The sequence below is a fragment of the Spea bombifrons genome, chromosome 4, assembly GCF_027358695.1.
Source record: "Spea bombifrons isolate aSpeBom1 chromosome 4, aSpeBom1.2.pri, whole genome shotgun sequence".
NCBI lineage: Eukaryota > Metazoa > Chordata > Amphibia > Anura > Pelobatidae > Spea > Spea bombifrons.
In genome coordinates, this window is record NC_071090.1 from 108,586,310 (window position 1) to 108,605,054 (window position 18,745).

The 18,745-nt window shown below is 47.3% G+C and overlaps 3 protein-coding genes across 3 annotated transcripts in view; 2 read left to right on the forward strand and 1 right to left on the reverse strand.

The window, feature by feature from the left end:
* The window catches only part of TM4SF5 (transmembrane 4 L six family member 5), a 94,799-nt gene that overhangs the window by 28,016 nt on the left and 48,038 nt on the right, over nt 1-18,745 (reverse strand). The gene's annotated exons all lie outside the window — the stretch shown is intronic.
* On the forward strand, nt 7,791-11,053 carry LOC128491600 (zona pellucida sperm-binding protein 3-like). Its single transcript, XM_053463918.1, has 8 exons — nt 7,791-8,000; nt 9,059-9,177; nt 9,253-9,356; nt 9,437-9,614; nt 9,687-9,807; nt 9,885-9,976; nt 10,261-10,379; nt 10,854-11,053. The coding sequence occupies exons 1-8, from the start codon at nt 7,830-7,832 to the stop codon at nt 11,051-11,053; spliced, it is 1,104 nt and encodes a 367-aa protein (XP_053319893.1). The 5' UTR covers nt 7,791-7,829.
* LOC128491601 (zona pellucida sperm-binding protein 3-like) lies at nt 14,881-18,381 on the forward strand. Its single transcript, XM_053463919.1, has 8 exons — nt 14,881-15,090; nt 16,040-16,158; nt 16,477-16,580; nt 16,659-16,836; nt 17,091-17,211; nt 17,284-17,375; nt 17,454-17,587; nt 17,993-18,381. Exons 1-8 carry the CDS (start codon nt 14,920-14,922, stop codon nt 18,379-18,381), a joined length of 1,308 nt encoding a protein of 435 aa, XP_053319894.1. The 5' UTR covers nt 14,881-14,919.

Consider the following 18,745-nt stretch of genomic DNA (forward strand, 5'->3'; position numbering starts at 1 on the left):
TTATCTGCCTTTAGAGACGCCCAAATCATTTTTTTTACATTTTTTTTTTTAACTTAATATTTTTTTATTCTTTTTACATATTGGAGGCGATTACCTTTCCAACGGTATATGTTGGGGGTCTGTAGCTGCTTAGATGCCCGAGATACAGGCATCTAAGCAGCATGCCCCCATACCTCTTTAACTGACAATTGTCAGTTGTTAATAAAGTTGCGCGGTGACGTCATCGCGTCATTGCGCGAGACGTGACCGGGCAGATCGGGTGGCCCCGGTGATGCCCTTCAGTGTGAGCTGTGAGGGGCAGATCACCGGGGTAGGTGGTGATGGAGGTCCACAGACCTCCATCAAGGTAAGATAGTGCTAGCGACGGCATGGTGCCGTAGTTAGCACCTGACTGGGACTGCTAGTGACTGGCACCATGCCGTCGTTAGCAGTCAAGGACTGTCCTGGGTGGTTACAGATTCGGCGGGGGGGGGCAACAGAGGGGGGCAAGGAATAACCTAGGGGGGCAATTGCCCCCTGTAGCGACGCCACTGCTGCTAACCAATAGCCGTCTCTTAGCTCAGTGGCCACGCCCAATACTGATCTATTATGTAAAAGCCAAGCAACCCCAAATACCTCCTTTTTAACCCTTTGTCTGCACAGATCCTGTGGCTAATAGCATATTCTGGAACTATATATATCACGGATGTGATTCTGATTTCTTTGCCCCCTGATTTTTTTTATAGGACTCTAGTAATGGTTGTTTAGTTTTGATCCTTTAGCTGTCACTGCCAATCACTCCCTCTGTGACATCACTGCCTCTGTGACATCACCGCCACAAGCCGGCGTTCACAAACATGTCCAGATTCGTCCTGAACGCCAAGCTGATGAATGCGCCAATCTCTACTTATTAATGTCATCACAGCGCGGTACAGGCGATAAATGTACAGAACTAAACTTCATATGATAAAAAGGTTAACAAATCAATGGCTTTCATAAACCCCATAGGTCTGATCATTATGCCCCATGGTGGGGGGTAAAAGGAGGAGCGCCTTTCGGTATATATCTCTGTTAGGGGATTTCTATATGTACATTACATTTATTTATATCGCGCTAATAACTTCCTTAAAAGTAAAACACATCACACGTCATTATATATCAGACAAAGGATGTTTATTAACGTCTGATACATCGGCTCCTGCAATCCGCCAGCATCGCTCTTGAATCTTATATAGTTATATAGGCTGAGAAAAGACCGGCGTCCATCAGCTTCAGCCTTTCCTATATCTCTTCATTTGTTGCTGTTGATTCAAAAGAAGGCAAAAAAACCCCCCAGTTTGGCTCTTTCCAATTTTGCACTAACCAGGGGAAAAAAAATCCTTCTTGACCCCAAAATGTGATGTCACATCACCGCAGCCGCCTTCATGTCGATGAATCCTGAGACGGGTATGACATCATCAGCGATAGTTTCCTCCTCTCCCCAGTTCATAAGTCAATTGGAATTTCAGAACTTTCTTGGTAAATTTTGCTGCCTTCCCTACATTGTTATAGGGATTCTGTGACAGCTCCGCCATTTCGTTGATGAGATCATCTATTCTGATTTGTGAATGTAACTTTAGGAGGTCTTTCCAGTTCATAAATCCTACGAGGAAGCCGATCTGCCTGATGGCCTCACTCAGTAGATGATGGTGAATTAGGAGATTACGGGACTGGAGCACGAGGAACCGCGCCAGCTCCGAATGCTGCTCTACCAGAGTCGAAAAGATGGATTTCAGATACATGTCTTCCCCTCGGGCCATGTTTTGCCCCTGTAGTAGTGTCTGCAGGTCCCCGCAGCCCACAATTGGAAAGCAGTTGTAGAGACAGAACATGCTTGCTGAGACAATCTCAACATCTTTAGACTGAAGCTTCAGCAGTAGAGATGCCAAGCAGGTCTTGAATGATTTGACCACTGATTCTGAGACTTTATCTTGACATTTCCGGGTGAGCTCTCCAAGCAGGAGCATAGAGTTCATCTGAATGCTCTGCTTTCTATTGTCCAGGAACCGGCGGCAAAAAGCGATCATTTCGTAAAACTGCTCGCCCATTTCACGTCTGGTCAGGAGCCTCACAACCTTTTCCGCCGCTTTCAGAGATTCTTCATCGACGGTCGTGACAAATGGAATGTCACACATGCTATCCACAAACAGTGTCAGGATTGGACGCTTGTATTTTCGGATCAGTTTGTGGGCCCCATTGGCAGCATTCCCAAGAGCCCGCAAGGAGAGGGAGCAGATGACAGGATCGGGGTCGATGGAATTCCTCATCATGGCTTTGATGACCATTTTAGTTGTCTTCTTGTCCATTACTCCTGGGTAATAAAGGAGCTCTGAAAAGAAGGCAGTGCTGGTCAGGAAATGCATCTGGTGGGATGTCTTCAATAGTGGCAGGAGACCACGGATGACTTCTCCAATGTGTTCAGATCCTGAGGAAACCATGTATTTACTGAACGCTATCACTCCAGCTGGGTGCGTTTGTTCTTCCTTCATCAGCTCGAACCTCTCCATTGTCTTCACATCTGTAAAATCCTTCTGTCTCTTGAAGATGGTCTTGATGATGTTCACGGCCATCACACATGGACTGTTCTCCCCAGCCCCTATTGTCCCAATCCTTCTCATAGTGCTGCTAATCAACCTGATCAGCACACACAGAAGCTGGGGGAGAATGTCAGCGTCAACAGATGTCTCATCCAGAGCGTTCACGACTTCATAGATCGCTGACGTGGCCATGACAGAGACGAGATATCCGTGGTCAGGAGCGACAGCCAAGTCATCATAAAGGTCCTGGTCAACTTCTTTGTTTATCTGCTGAAGAAGGACGCGAAGAGCTCTGTTGGCTGTTGGTGGGTTTTTGGCCACGGATCTCCATAAAACATGTCTTACCCCAAAACAGGACAGAGGGTTTTGAAGTATAACCTCAGTGACATCTTCCGGGTGGAGGATGGAGAAGGAGGATATCACCCGACACAGTGAAAGGATCGCCTCCTCCTGATTAGTGTCACCGGGTTCTGTGCACGGAATGTCCATTGTTATTTCACCTTGTAAAGTCCGCTGCAATTCTAGATTGCGCTAAAGGTGAAATGTGTAGGAATCCCGACTCGCACGATGTCTGATAAAAAGTCTTTGTAAATCTCTCTGAGAATTTGCTAAACAGCAAGAGTCACCTGCAAGCACCGAGTCGTGTCTGCAAATGACACCCTGGCTGGCTGCGCATCCTAGATAAGCTAGCCTGCATTATGACATCACTGCCTCTGTGACATCACTGCCTCTATGACATCACTGACTCTATGAACAACCAAATCTTTATTAATGTAACAAATACAACAAACACAGCGTGTCAGATGCTGATAGTTTTTTTTCTGGATCTTCTTCTGGTGAATCTCAGGGGGCCGCTTCACGCGCAAAGAGTCCATTTTTTACGCCCCTGTGAAGGTAAAGCTTTCAGGGAATCAGCTCAAAATAACAACATTGTTATCAAACCCGCAGACAAAGGAGGAAACATTGTCATTTTGTTACTTACTGTCCGATCATTCCATGCACGCATTATTAACCCTTTCATTTCTGTACATGCTGATTCTATGCACAGTCTCTACTATTACAGGCAGGCAGGTATAGGGTGTATCTGTAGGTATAGCGGGATTCCTATACCCGGATGTATACATACTCCCTCCCTAGCCTCCTTTTTAACCCTTTGTCTGCAACATATCCTGTGGCTAATAGCGTAGCCAATTACAAGGGATCTATATATCGCCTATTTGATTTCTTTATTTTTCTCTGGGGCAGTGTATACCCGCTGTTTTTTTATAGGACTCTGGTTACATTTTAGTTTAGTTTTGTTCCTTTAGCCATCACTGCTAATGTGACATCACTGCCTCTGTGACATCACTGCCAGAAGCCTGTATTCACAAACATGTCCTGATTCGTCCTGAACACCAAGCTGATGAATGCGCCAATCTCTACTTATTAATGTCATTACAGCGCGGTTCAGGCTATAAATGTACAGAACTAAACTTCATATGATAAAAATCAATGGCTTTCATAAACCCCATAGGTCTGGGCATTATGCCCCATGGGGGGGTAGTAAAAGCTAACGATAGAAAGGAGAACGGCTATTCAAAGCAGGCATGAAACCGGTCAAAATACGGCAAATAACAAAATGTGGAATAAAAAAATATTTTAAACCCAACCAACGAAAATCATTTATTTGACCGTATCGCCCAATGGCCGGTCCCGACCTGCTTGGGGCGTCTTTTTTGGCGGTTGCTGCTCACCGAGAAAACAGAAGGAGCTCAGAGGTGCTGCGTATTCCCCAAACTTGAATTAATAATAATTCATAAATATGTCCCTCTTTCCTCCCCTGATGCCCCCTCATACAACACCCAGTCCAAGTTTCTTGGGTTTAACCCCATTCAACCCTGGGTGGGGTTCATGACCTAAACAGCAGATTTTTGGGGGTATTTTTTACTATGTTAGTTAAATCCTGATTCCCCCTTCTCTGTATTTGATGAACCTGCACAAAATTATGCATTTTCAGGAAAAGTAGGGCCTTTTTAAAATTATGAAAACACAACATAATTTTTAGGCCAAAATCCACACTTCACTTAATTTCTTCTATTCTGTAGGTGCAGCAGCGGGACCACTGATCCAATTTATACTCGGAATTTATACTCAGTCATGCCCCTCATACATACATATATATTTTTTATGTTCAACATCCATGCTTTATAAATGATTATTTAATTCTTAAGGCGTTCGAGGGTCGTAGCGATTTATTCCCACGTATAGACGGAGCTGCTTGGCTCTGGTGACCCTACTTTCTGGGCCGGTGTTTGCCATCTCCTGGCTAGGAACCGGCGTCAGTGGGACTGGCCGAGGGTATGTGTGTGTGTAATATATCATTTTATAAGCGTTAATCTTAAGAATAGCGATACATTTGGGTGCAGTACCTCTGGTGGCCCGTTTTGTGTCCTATCACTATATACCACGGTCAGTGGCTGTCTCCATGTGACCACTTTTTTTTCCAAGAGGTGGCTTTTTATAGATGACCACCACAGGTGAGGTCCTGCAGTATATGGATGTATAGACTCGTGTAACCGACTTTTCCTCCCACATCATTCATACTGCAGGGTAGCGCTTTATCAGATGTAGTATAAAAACTATGGGTCCTGGAAAACATGGCTGATGTGGTGACCCTGGTCTCTCTGCACACAATAGCAGCAGTTATGCTGTACCACCATCAATGTCTGCCTCAGTATATAATATAATATCAGTAATGGCGATTTAGTATGGTGGGTGTCACATACAGGATGCGCCCCAGGTACGCCCCTGTGGCGAGAAGCACATGGGAACGCTGATTTACCAACAAACACATTGCTAGATTGACTGAACCTCAGAAATTGAAGCATTATTTGATCTGTTACGACCAAGGATATCTTCCCACTGCAGAGCCCTACCAGAACCATATCTGAAGTCATTTCACTGATCAATTCAGGCAGGCAGGCAGGCATTCAGTCTAGTTAAGGGTGGTGGTGGTATTGGGGGTTAGCAGATGTTTGCAATGCTTTCTTTCAGATGACAGCATGCAACCCTCAACCCACATCTAAAGTCATTTAATGCCGCAGGTAGCTCGCACATTAGTAAATGCACAGGACCCCTGGTTAACACGCACACCTTGTAATAAAGCCAGCTGTAACAGAGCTTGCCGTTTCCTTACCCATTAAACCCAGGATCTCCTCCCATTACTCCGTCCTACGCGGTAACTGCCGGCACATCCCTAAATCTATGCCACGCGTGTCATTCACACACAGAACGCAGGAAACAAGACCAGGAACCATCCAGATACAAAGTGCTTTCAATGTTTATTTCTGTTCTGCTGCTCGGCGCCTCATTACGTATTTTACAACAACCACAGCAAAGAGAGAAAGAGCGACGAGACTCAGGGACCCGACAGCCACCAACACCCACAGCTCCACCTGCGCAGCCTCCCGAGTCACAGCCAGAACCTGGCCACGCTCTCCTCCGATCACCAGCAGGGGCCCCAGGGTGGCCAGGTCATGGTCTAGCTCTGTACGAGGTTCTGTGTGGAAAGGAGAGACATGGATAAGTTCCTGAATGGGCAGCATTGATCTGCAACAAGACAGATGGGAAGCTTGAGAGGGAGCCCAAGAATTGCTGTGACATAAGAACCACCAACCATTAAGACAAGACTTCTGCACGGTCCTCAAAAGCTTTTACATAAAGGGACCAGCTGGATTCTTACTCACCGTTAAGTATCCAGAATTTAATAAGCCAAACACCCATCAAGTCCGATCCACAATCATTTATTATGGGTCCCGTGAATAGTATTGGTTATAAAGAACCAGCAGCAAGAACACAGAGAGATGTCCCTGGCTATGCAGCCAGCCTTAAATACAGGTGGCTGGGCAAGATAGGACAGATAATGCCCCAACCATGTTGGTGTCTGACCATACTAGCCATCTGAGCAGGATATCTACATTAAATAAAGGCTTTGGAGGAATTCAGTGGACACCATTATCCAGGATGCACTCATGACAAATCCCCTCACATTCAGAGAGGATGAGTTTCATGGAGTAGCTGATGGGGTTGTAGTACAGAATCTGTACTCACCAGATGCAGCCTCCCTTTTCCAACGTCTCCCGCGTCTTAATTGAGATCGAAATTCCACAGGTGGTGGACCAGGGGCACAGGTACAGGTAATACAGCATCCGCAGATATCATTGGAGCCTTCAAGAGCCGACCAGCTGAGGAGACAATATGGGAGTCATTAATACACCAAGACCAGACCCTTAAGGAAGAGTCTGACCATCAACAAGTCAATAGAAGATACGGTTTGACTGGCGACATGCTACTTACAGGTGCTCTACTTGACCAGTCATGGTGATTTGAGTCATACAAGTTGTGAACGTGACACTAGTGCAGCATAACACATAACAGCGTGTTGTCACATGGGAGACCCTGTGTTTAGGAGCAGCTTATCAGACTTAACCCATCCCTGTTCATGTTCTTTCATATCCACCATATACCTTTAAAAACGTCTATTTTGACTTACACCCCCACCCCATGAAGCCAAACTAAACAGCACTTTGTGCAATAGAATAAGCAGCATTACCACACTCACCTGTTGGTGGATTTGATGTAGGAACAGGCCTTGTTTAGTGGAGCTGGGACCTGGTTTTCTGCAGCAGCTCTCAGGTTACAGGTGATGTAGATCTAGATCCAGAAGAAAGACATTAGAGACACCTAAAGGAGGTATAAACCCAGGAGATCAAACTGCCAGAGATACTCACCACAGAGGCATCAGTCCCAGTAAACCTGAAAGCATCCACCATGAACTGCAGCGTGTCTGGACGGGGTCTCGGGGATCTGAAGGCAGAGGATGAATCCTTCTCTCTGCCATCCAACAAACACCTGCCAAGCAGAACCGGGTTACATGGATTTACCTGCAGCCAATATGCATGTGATTATCTGCCCCAGGTGGGATTATTTCCAGGTGATTGCGATTATCTGCCCCACCTGGGTAGGTGCTGGGAGGGGTATATATACACAGACCTCTTCTATGCTCTTTCTCATTGCCTTGTGGTCAGAATGGGGTATTGGGTTAGACTGAATTGCATGGTTCTGCTCTCTGCACTGGTGCTTGTTGTTTCCAGCCAGCGTGTGTGGGACTGGTGGGGGCACAGAGCTCAGCCTTCTCCTCCACCGCAGCCTTGGTATGGTAGACAGAATGGCGGGGTGGTCGGTCAGCCCCGGCAGCTGCAGGCCTCTGGAGAGCATCCTATCAGCGTGCGGTGTATGGAGGACAGGATGGAGGTGTCTGTGAACAGGGATCTGTATAGAAATGGGAGGCTGGTGAAAGCCTCTGATCTGAGCCTCGGACCCAGACTGTGTAAACCCAGCTCCGGGAGCACAGGGACTGCGGTGATCTTCCAGTATGGGCTGCAGGAGTGCGGCAACACCTTACAGGTGAGGCTGGGGCGGTGGCGGCACCTTACAGGTGAGGTTGCGGCGGCGGTGGCTTACAGGTGAGGTTGCGGCGGTGGCTTACAGGTGAGGCTGGGGCGGCGGCGGCTTACAGGTGAGGCTGGGGCGGCGGCTTACAGGTGAGGCTGGGATGGCGGCGGCTTACAGGTGAGGCTGGAGTGGCGGCGGCTTACAGGTGAGGCTGGGGTGGCGGCGGCTTACAGGTGAGGCTGGGGCGGTGTTTTACAGGTATGGGGTAGATTGGTGAGAATGATGGGGTGGAAATATTGTATGAAGCCTAGAAGATGTTGTGCTATAGACAAGCTAAATCCAGTGATGTAAAGATAAGCCTCAAACGAATAAGATTATCTAGAACTTGAGGCAAGCGGGTTCTTCCATAAAAGCGTTACGTGGCTGTGGAGAACTCGCTGTATTTGTCCCTAAAATGGCTTTGACTGGCAAATAACGGTATTGGAATACTATGATTATTCTTAACCTTTCGCGCCCTATGGAAGGGTAATTGTAATTCTCCAATATCAAGACTTTTAATTCAATTGGTTTTTGGAACAGGAATTTTAGGGCCCCTGAATTTTATATTCTCCCATCCCAAAAAACAAAATGTGGGGGGTCTTAAAGCAGCGGCCTTCAGAAAGGACAAGTGTGGGGTCTAACTTAATGTCCGCATCAAAAGAAATGCTTAACTATTTTATGATGGGATAAACTTGTGCTGTTTAAGATTTTGTTCTTTAAAAGGCTGTTTGCTGCCATATATTAAATTCTGTTGAAGGGGCTGGTGGTGTAACTTTTTTTTTTCTTATGGGGGGGGGTAGTTGGGAAGCGATATCGCGCCTCTATATCAATCCAACCCACTCGCTTTCCCTCATAGCTGAATGTGCTGGGAGTTGTAGACGGATGAGATCCTACGCCAAGCACCGAGTCTCTCTCATAGTGGTGTCTGAGAAACTCTGGGTTTATATCATGTACCTGTCATGGTCGGTCTGGCCGTATTAAACGTCCTCAGGAGGCTGTGTTCATACGTCTGGTGTTTTTGTTGTCTGCAGATGACCCCTGAATTTCTGGTCTACAGCACAAACCTGACCTACAGTCCAACTCCATCTGGGAACTCTCCCATCATCAGGACCAACTCTGCTGTGGTGCCCATCCAGTGCTACTACCCCAGGTAAGTGGCTTTCTGAAGTCTTCAAAAGGGAAAACTGGGGCATTGCGGGTCTTCATATGTATGTCATGTCTGCAGACACGGGAATGTGAGCAGCAACGCCATCAAGCCAACATGGATGCCTTTCAGCTCCACCATATCTGCAGAGGAACGTCTGTCCTTCTCCTTGCAGCTGATGAATGGTAATTGGGGTGGTTAGTCTGGGTTAGGGGGTGTAGCTGAGACCCCACTAACCCCTCTGCTCTCTGTATTCTCTTTACAGACAACTGGTCGGCCCCAAGAGCCTCTACAGTCTTCAAGCTGGGTGAAGTATTCCACATTCAGGCTTCTGTCGCTGTTGGGAACCACGTGCCTATGAAGATCTTCGTGGACAGCTGTGTGGCCACGTTAACCCCTGACGGCTCCTCCGGTCCCCGTTATGACATCATTGGTTACTATGGGTAGGTCACACTACATGCCCAGGTGTTTCTATGGCTGCAGGTAAATCCATGTAACCCGGTTCTGCTTGGCAGGTGTTTGTTGGATGGCAGAGCGGAGGATTCATCCTCTGCCTTCAGATCCCCGAGACCCCGTCCAGACACGCTGCAGTTCATGGTGGATGCTTTCAGGTTTACTGGGACTGATACCTCTGTGGTGAGTCTCTCTGGCAGTTTGGTCTCCTGGGTCTATACCTCCTTTAGGTGTCTCTAATGTCCTTCTTCTGGATCTAGATCTACATCACCTGTAGCCTGAGAGCTGCTGCAGAAAACCAGGTCTCAGACCCACTAAACAAGGCCTGTTCCTACATCAAATCCACCAACAGGTGAGTGTGGTAATGCTGCTTGGCCTAGATCATGGAAGGCATTTAAAAAATAGAGAACCTGAATGCAGGTCATGAATGTACAGTTGCTTCCATGATCCATGTTTTATAACTATAGACAAAAGAATGCTTGTAACTCCACATCTAATTACCCCGAGTATCGGGGCTCATAATTGGATTACCCAGCTCTTGATCTACTGGTCAATTAAAACGCTTATGGATAGCATCTGAGTGGTGCTCAGTCTGCCGGTCTTGGTTGGTTAATGACTCCCGTGTTGTCTCCTCAGCTGGTCAGCTCTTGAAGGCTCCAATGATATCTGCAGATGCTGTGAGACCCGTACCTGCACCGCTCCAGCTCCAGCTCCGTTCAGAGGCGGGAGGTCTTTGGAAAGGGAGGCTGCATCTGGTGAGTGCAGAATCTGTACTACAACCCCATCAGCTACTCCATGAAACCTCCATTCCAGATGTGATTGGAATGCCAATGAAAAAAATGGATCCAGTAGAACAAAGCATATAGTGTTCCTCCTGTAGCTTGACACTGGCCAGAATTATCCCCTGGTTGGTCGAAACAAGGGCAGCTCCTTGGACATGGATGTCTGTATGTCCTACATTTGATGCTCCATGTCTATTGCCAATGGTAAATGGGCTCCATAATATGGTGGACTAGCAGGTAGAATAACTTGATGGGTGTTCACTTTGGCTTCTTAATCTGACAAGAAGGGATCCTGTAATCTCTGATCCCACCTGGCCATAGGAAGGGCCCAACATAAATCCTGGGTTAGTCACGCTGTGTTCTGTGATGGGCAGTTATCGGACTGACCTACCCATGAGCCGGTCATGTTGCACGTTAAACTTGCCCATGTCTCTCCTTTCCACACAGAACCTCGCACAGAGCTAGACCATGACCTGGCCACCCTGGGGCCCCTGCTGGTGATCGGAGGAGAGCGTGGCCAGGTTCTGGCTGTGACTCGGGAGGCTGCGCAGGTGGAGCTGTGGGTGTTGGTGGCTGTCGGGTCCCTGAGTCTCGTCGCTCTTTCTCTCTTTGCTGTGGTTGTTGTGAAATACGTAATGAGGCGCTGAGCTGGCCTAGGAGCAGAAGAGAAATAAACATTAAAAGCACTATTTCGTTCCTGGTCTTGTTTCCTGCGTTCGGTTGGGTAAATGACACGCGTGGCATAGATTTAGGGATGTGCCGGCAGTTACCGTGTAGGACGGAGTAATGGGAGGAGATCCTGGGTTTAATGGGTAAGGAAATGGAATTTCAAAAGACTTTTTTTTTTGGTGCTTCTTCTGTTACAACAAACACTTAAACAATGCATGCTGTACGGCTTCTTTATTGGTTTGTCTGCTTTTCCTGATATTTGTTCTTTTTGCTCATTATGATGTAAAACAAATTCTAGACATTCGTCCAAGGAAAGCGCACAGACCCGGGGCAAGTTCAGAGGGTATCTGGCGTTTGGCATATCTGTGTTGGGGGAGTTATATGCGTGCGTTATATTTATGTATATAGCGCCGGCTATGTCAATTACATTAACACACGTTAAGACAGATTGGGGTTTCATGAAAGAGGATGTTTATTCATGTCATATCAGCTACTTAAATCCATCAGCATCGCTCTTATGTGTGATGTCACATCACCGCAGCCGCCTTCACGTCGATGAATCCTGAGACGGCTATGACATCATCAACGATCGTTTCCTCCGTTCTCCTGTTAATAGCGTCGGGTTCTTCGTGTCGCGTAAGTCCATTGGAGAAGCAGTGTTCCTTGCGTTTTTTTACCGCCTCCTCTTCTATAGAGAAATATTCTCAACAATCTCAACATCTTTAGACTGAAGCTTCAGCAGTAGAGATGCCAAGCAGGTCTTGAATGATTTGACCACTGATTCTGTGACTTTATCTTGACATTTCCGGGCGAGCTCTCCAAGCAGGAGCATAGAGTTCATCTGAATGCTCTGCTTTCTATTGTCCAGGAACCGGCGGCAAAAAGCGATCATTTCGTAAAACTGCTCGCCCATTTCACGTCTGGTCAGGAGCCTCACAACCTTTTCCGCCGCTTTCAGAGATTCTTCATCGACGGTCGTGACAAATGGAATGTCACACATGCTATCCACAAACAGTCTAAGGACTGGGCGCTTGTATTTTAGGATCAGTTTGTGGGCCCCATTGGCAGCATTCCCAAGAGCCCGCAAGGAGAGGGAGCAGATGACAGGATCGGGGTCGATGGAATTCCTCATCATGGCTTTGATGACCATTTTACTTGTCTTCTTGTCCATTACTCCTGGGTAATAAAGGAGCTCTGAAAAGAAGGCAGTGCTGGTCAGGAAATGCATCTGGTGGGATGTCTTCAATAGTGGCAGGAGACCACGGATGACTTGTATGAACCATGTATTTACTTACTCCAGCTGGGTGCATTTTGTGTGGTGTGCGGCTGGATACATGCGGCGTGGCGTGTGGCCGGATACATGCGGCGTGGCGTGTGGCTGGATACATGCGGTGTGGCTGGATACATGTGGCGTGGCGTGCGGCCGGATACATGCGGCGTGGTGTGTGGCCGGTCACGTGCCGGATGAATAGTCCAGATCTGCCAGGTCCACGCTGAAAGCTCTTATGGAGATCCAGTATGGAAATTACCCGTGTCAGCATGTTTTATTATTAACAACCAACCTTGGAGACAACTATGGGGAGGGAAAATGAAAAACCTGATAGGATTAAGTCCCCGAACCCTGCCTCCCCCATGTATAAAAGTGAGGTAGAATCTTAGACATCCACCTGACTTCACCTGTTCCCAAGCAGCACCTTCAGGGATGACCTTCCCGCCATCGTGACGCCCGAAGAGCTGAAATGGAGTCGCAGGGAGACAGAATTTGTCTCATTTCCATAAAATAAAAACCACAAGTCCCATTTCAAACAGAAACGAGGATTTATTTATTCCACATTTCTGAGGTAAAAACTTTTAAATATAAACTTTCCAAACACTGCAGCGAGAACAACAGGACTCAGCGAGCCGACAGCCCCCGGCGGCCACCGCTCCACCCGTCCGGCTTCTGGACTCACCGCGAGAGCACGGCTACTGTCTGCTCCAATCACCAGCAGGGGGCCCAGTGTGGCCAGTTTGTGGTCTGGCTCCAAATACGGACCTGAGGGGAAAATACGGTTGCTGGATGAATCAGTAGCGCCAGTAGTACATTCGGACGCTGACACGGTCATCGTATATGTTCCATTACTAGGACATGCGCCGTCACGTTAGATGATTGATGAATCCATAACTAGTATGGCGCCCACCTCAAGTGTCCAACACAAAGAGACCAGAGACGCACAAACCCAAATGATGAGATCCATTTGTGCACGAATATAACACATAAAAGATTGAGGTTGGTTCTGTCAATGGACGCCCGTCCTCTCCATCCTCTGCCCCCTTTCCAAGTATTTAGAGCTGCTTAACCAGTTGTCCCAACCTCTGTCCTGCATCCAGAGAAACATTCTAGCTGGAGATACAAAAGGGTCCCCCGAACCACCAGCACCCGAGACTCGGCTCTAGGCCTCAAGTCTGCCTTCTTCAGGTCACTCATCAGGAGCGACTCCTCTCTTCCTTAATCCTCTGTAACGTTTATAGTAGACGAGTCTCCTGCCCTGACCCAACGGGGCGGAATAATTCCCCATCTCACAGCAGCTGCAGATATTACTGGAACCTCCAGACCGGACGAGCTGCAGAGACAGATCGAGACCACACGTGGACCTTCAACCCCGACCATCAATAAAATACTATATATTCAACAAATAATCAACAAAGTTAGGTCTAGTTGGATCTTTGGCTAAATTCTCTAGTTCAGACTAACCACCCCAATTACCATTCATCAGCTGCAAGGAGAAGGACAGACGTTCCTCTGCAGATACGGTGGAGCTGAAGGGCATCCATGTTGGCTAGATGGTGTTACTGCTCACGTTCCCGTGTCTGCAGAAACATTATAGTATAACATTAGTAACAGAGAATCACCAACAAAAACGAGTTTGTGAGCCACACACACACACAAAAATTACCTGGGGTAGTAGCACTGGATAGGAACCACCGTAGAGTTGGCCCTGATGATGGGAGAGTTCACAGAAGATGTTGGGCTGTAGGTCAGGCTTGTGCTGTAGATCAGGAAGCACTTTGGATACTCATCAAAATCATACCCGGTCTCTTTCCCAGGACTTGGTAGAGTTTAAGATCGTGGAGGAGAGGCGCCATCAAAGAACGGGGGTGAATTCTGTATAATTTTTGCTTTGTTGACGAAGATTCCATGGAGGCCAAGATGGAAAACACAAGTATTAAAAGGCGTCCCTGCTCTGCTTGTTGAGTGCTCAAGTTACTAAGTGACAACGCTGGCGCTGGACACATGCAAATCTAAAGAAGAGATTCATCTTGGGAAGAGATTTTGTGTAGGGCTATTTAAATCCAACACCTAGGTAGATGTTAATACGGTATGGGGATTTAAACGTATATAATGGCTTCCTCGGATCGGCCTTTTATAATGCAGATTGAACATAAATTGTCCCACATGCTCTGCATACACCTTTAACCATCATGGGACCTTGGATAGCTACCTCTGCTACATACAGGTGGAGGTATCAGAATTCAGTGGGAGGAGATATTCAAGTGTGATTATCTGCCCCAGGTGGGGGCAGGGGCAGGGTTATATACAGGCCTGTTCTGTGCTCTCCCTCATTGTCTTGTGGTCAGAATGGGGCAGTGGGTTAGACTGAGTTGGCTGGTTCTGGTGGCCCTGCTCTCTGGGCTGGTGTTTGGCATCTCTAGCCATCAGCTTTTGGCCAGGAACCGGCATCAGTGGGACAGGTGGAGAAACAACCCTGTGGTTGGTTGGGGGTCCAGTAGACAGTATGGCGGGGTGGTCGGTCAGCCCAGGCAGCTGCAGGCCTCTGGAGAGCATCCTATCAGCGTGCGGTGTATGGAGGACAGGATGGAGGTGTCTGTGAACAGAGATCTGTATAGAAATGGGAGGCTGGTGAAAGCCTCTGATCTGAGCCTCGGACCCAGACTGTGTAAACCCAGCTCCGGGAGCACAGGGACTACGGTGATCTTCCAGTATGGGCTGCAGGAGTGCGGCAACACCTTACAGGTGAGACTGGGGTGGTGGGACTCCTCTTTAAAAAACTTGGGGCAGTTGTCATGTGTTGTAGGATGTATATAGTTTAACCTTGGGCTGGAGGATAATGTACAGAGGATGAGAGTATATTCCTGTGCTTGGGCGGGGGGGGGGGGGGGGGTGGTAATGGGCATTGACTAATACTGTATGTCTGGTGCAGGGGGTCTCTTATATTTGCTGTCATGTGTCTGGTGCTTTAATGTTTAACTTGGTAATGTGTCATGGCTGTTTTTCTACCGAAGTCTAGCCTCGCTGAAGCTAAACTTCCATGTGATCAGCGGTAACGTGAATGGGTGTATACTCTGAATCTGAGATTTTAAATCAGGTGGATACATCATTGCTGTTAAGTAACAGTAATCCTAGTCACACCCGGAAACCTTCAAAACATTTAATGGCTGACCGGCCCTGTTCTCTTCCATCTGGTCGGCCATTTTGTCCTGCTGTAAAGACCTGAACCTTAATCAGTCGTTGGTCTCGTCTTAGATTCAGGAGCCGTATGTCTATCCCATGCATGTTTACCTCCTCCCCCGTATTACTCTCTACCACTTTAAGATGTTCCTTATTAGTTTCTCCGCAAGGGGTTGTTCTAATTGCACTCTCTGCAGTAAAAGGCGGGTGGCTTAACCACTGTAGATTCTAGTGAGAGGACTTGTGGATGGATAGGATGTAGTAAGCCTTTGTTCCAGGAAATGTTGTATCTCATGGTGTTTGTGCTTATTGAGATGCAGTATCTGATGCTGATGGATGAAACCGTAATAGCTATAAGCAGTACTCTGCTATAGAAACTTGGTCTCAAGTTGCTTAAACTTTAGGTTGTGAAGCTTCAAACTGATGCCCTGAATTACTTGAGATTCTATTTTGTTGTGTTAACGTGTGCCAGAACCGGTTTGACTTTTTGTAACGCAAGTTCTGTTCCTTGCAGATGACCCCGGACTTCCTGATCTACAGTACGAACCTGACCTACAGCCCAGCTCCTTCTAGTGACTCTCCCGTCACCAGGACCGACTCCGTAGTAATTCCTATCCAGTGCTACTACCCCAGGTGACCTTTAGCTTGAGATATTACAGGGCTACCAAAAGTTCCCCCGATCCTGTGATCTGGTGAGTCACTAGGAAGGGTATAAGGAGCCCAAGAAATCAAGGGGTTTGTGAAGATTCTTTAACCCACATGTGATGTCTTTAGCATTGGCTGCTAGTTCTTTGAGGGACCTGCTAGCTTCTAATGGCAACTGAATGGTCTCTTTGCTTGATGGCCGCTGTACCTATTCATTTGCTTGTGCTGGACTGCTGAGTATGACTACTTCACTTGACTGATAATAGGTCTATCCTTGGCCCTAAATCTATTTTGCTCTCAATGCAGACATGGTAACGTGAGCAGTGATTCCATCAAACCAACATGGATGCCCATCAGGATCACCGTTTCGGCAGAGGAACGTCTGTCCTTCTCTTTGCGGCTAATGAATGGTAATTGGGGTGGTTAGTCTGGTTTAAAGTGTTTTTGGTGTGTCTCGGCTAATCCCTGCTCTGTTATAAACCTTGCAGAGGACTGGACAGCCTCAAGAACTTCTCCAGTCTTCCAACTGGGTGAAGTATTCCACATTGAGGCTTCTGTCGCTGTTGGGAACCATGTGGCTATGAAGATATTCGTGGACAGCTGTGTGGCCACGTTATCCCCTGATGGCTCCTCCAGTCCCCGTTATGACATCATTGACTTCAATGGGTAGGTTATACCAATTGTACTTGGGGCTGCCATCTGTAATCTTGATGCAGACTCAAAGGTTAGGCCCCCAAAGGCCTGACGCCCTCTAGTAGGCTGAGAGGGCTCGATCTGAATAATTTACAGTCCTACAAGGGTTCTGTCCACCCCTTCACCGATTTTATAGGGATGGAAAAGATGATACATCTTGCCCTGATGGCCCTCCTTGTACTGCTATGGCTGCAGGTAAATCCATGTAACCCGGTTCTGCTTGGCAGGTGTTTGTTGGATGGCAGAGAGGAGGATTCATCCTCTGCCTTCAGATCCCCGAGACCCCGTCCAGACGCGCTGCAGTTCATGGTGGATGCTTTCAGGTTCACAGAGACGGATACCTCTGTGGTGAGTATCTCTATCAGTTCTGAAGGGTTTGTGCATCCTGGGGAGCCTCTAATGTCCTTCTTCCGGATCTAGATCTACATCACCTGTAACCTGAGAGCTGCTGCAGGAAACCAGGTTCCTGACCCAATGAACAAGGCCTGTTCCTACAGCAAATCCACCAACCGGTGAGTTAGTAAGTTCTCTGCATTATTTTCCCAACACCGCCTGGGTTTCATGCTGTAATATCCAATTTATCGCTACAGCTGGTCTCCTTTGGAAGGTACAAATGACATCTGCCGGTGTTGCGAGACTAGGGAATGTGCCGTACCGTTTGGGCAGTCCAGAGGACTTGGGTCCTATTTGGGTCACAGAGGCCTTGGCAAAAGAACTGTTCTAGGTATGTTTATTTTCTGCCTGTCTGTGTCTCTGTGCTTGCCAACAAAGCTTAGTTGGCCAAACCTTATAACATTAACAAAATTTGGGCAAGGAATTAAAGCCTATCTGCCAGTAGGATTTTTATTTCTTATGCCAGGCAGCCATGTGTTTATAGGTGTACTGTTGTGTTTGTCGGTGTATATTATGCATAAAAGTGTTTTAGTCATGATCAATAGCGGGTATGTATATGAGGTGTGGTGTCATGTTTGCTTATGACAGCTACTGTATGGCCTTGGCATGAGTGTATATCAACAGGTAGTGTACATGGGGTTATCTCGGTTTTTGTATTTTGTGGGCAAAATCCGAAAACTTACTTTACTTTTTGTGCATCACGGTTTACAAAACAATCTCAACTTATCTCCTACAGACTCCCAAGAACATGTATCGGCTACTCTGGGTCCCCTCGTCGTCCTAGGACCTGGCCGTAGCAGAGTCCTGTCCGCGAATGCAGATGGTGCAGCAGGCTCCCAGGGACACGCGTCGGCCGCTCTGGGGCCCCTCGTCATCACCGGCTCGGGCCGTAGCAGAGTCATCCCTGTGAATGCGGAAGCCGCACCGGACTTTGAAGAGGATGCGTCGGCCGCTCTGGAGCCCGTTGTGGTGATCGGAGCAGACCGCAGCCAGACTCTCGCTACGCCTGAGGAACCTCAACATCTCAAGTGGTGGCTTTTGGTGACAGTCGGCTCCATAAGTCTGATTGCTCTTGTCGTCTTAATTGTTGTTGCTGTAAAATTTATAAATACCAGATTATCTTAATGGAACTGGACAAACCAATAAATACTTATATCGAATACTGCTGTATTATGTGTTTTTGTTTTTTTTTTTTGTCCCAATACTCTGTTTATTTTATATTGCAGAAAATGAGCAGAGCTTAATGAAACTATTTGTGTAATTATTGGAAGGCTCCCCTTCGAGTTTTAAACAGTAGCTTTCATCTAATTTAAAGCTCCTGTTGCCTATCCACAACTTGGATCTGTAATTTTTTGTTGCCTCCTGCATTTATTAAATGCCAAGATAATACTTTAGTTACTTAATAAGTCACTAAGACCAGCTTGTCGTTAATGTAAAGCTCTCGTGCCTCTTGCTAACAGACCAATGGAGCAGGTTGACCTGACAGGTG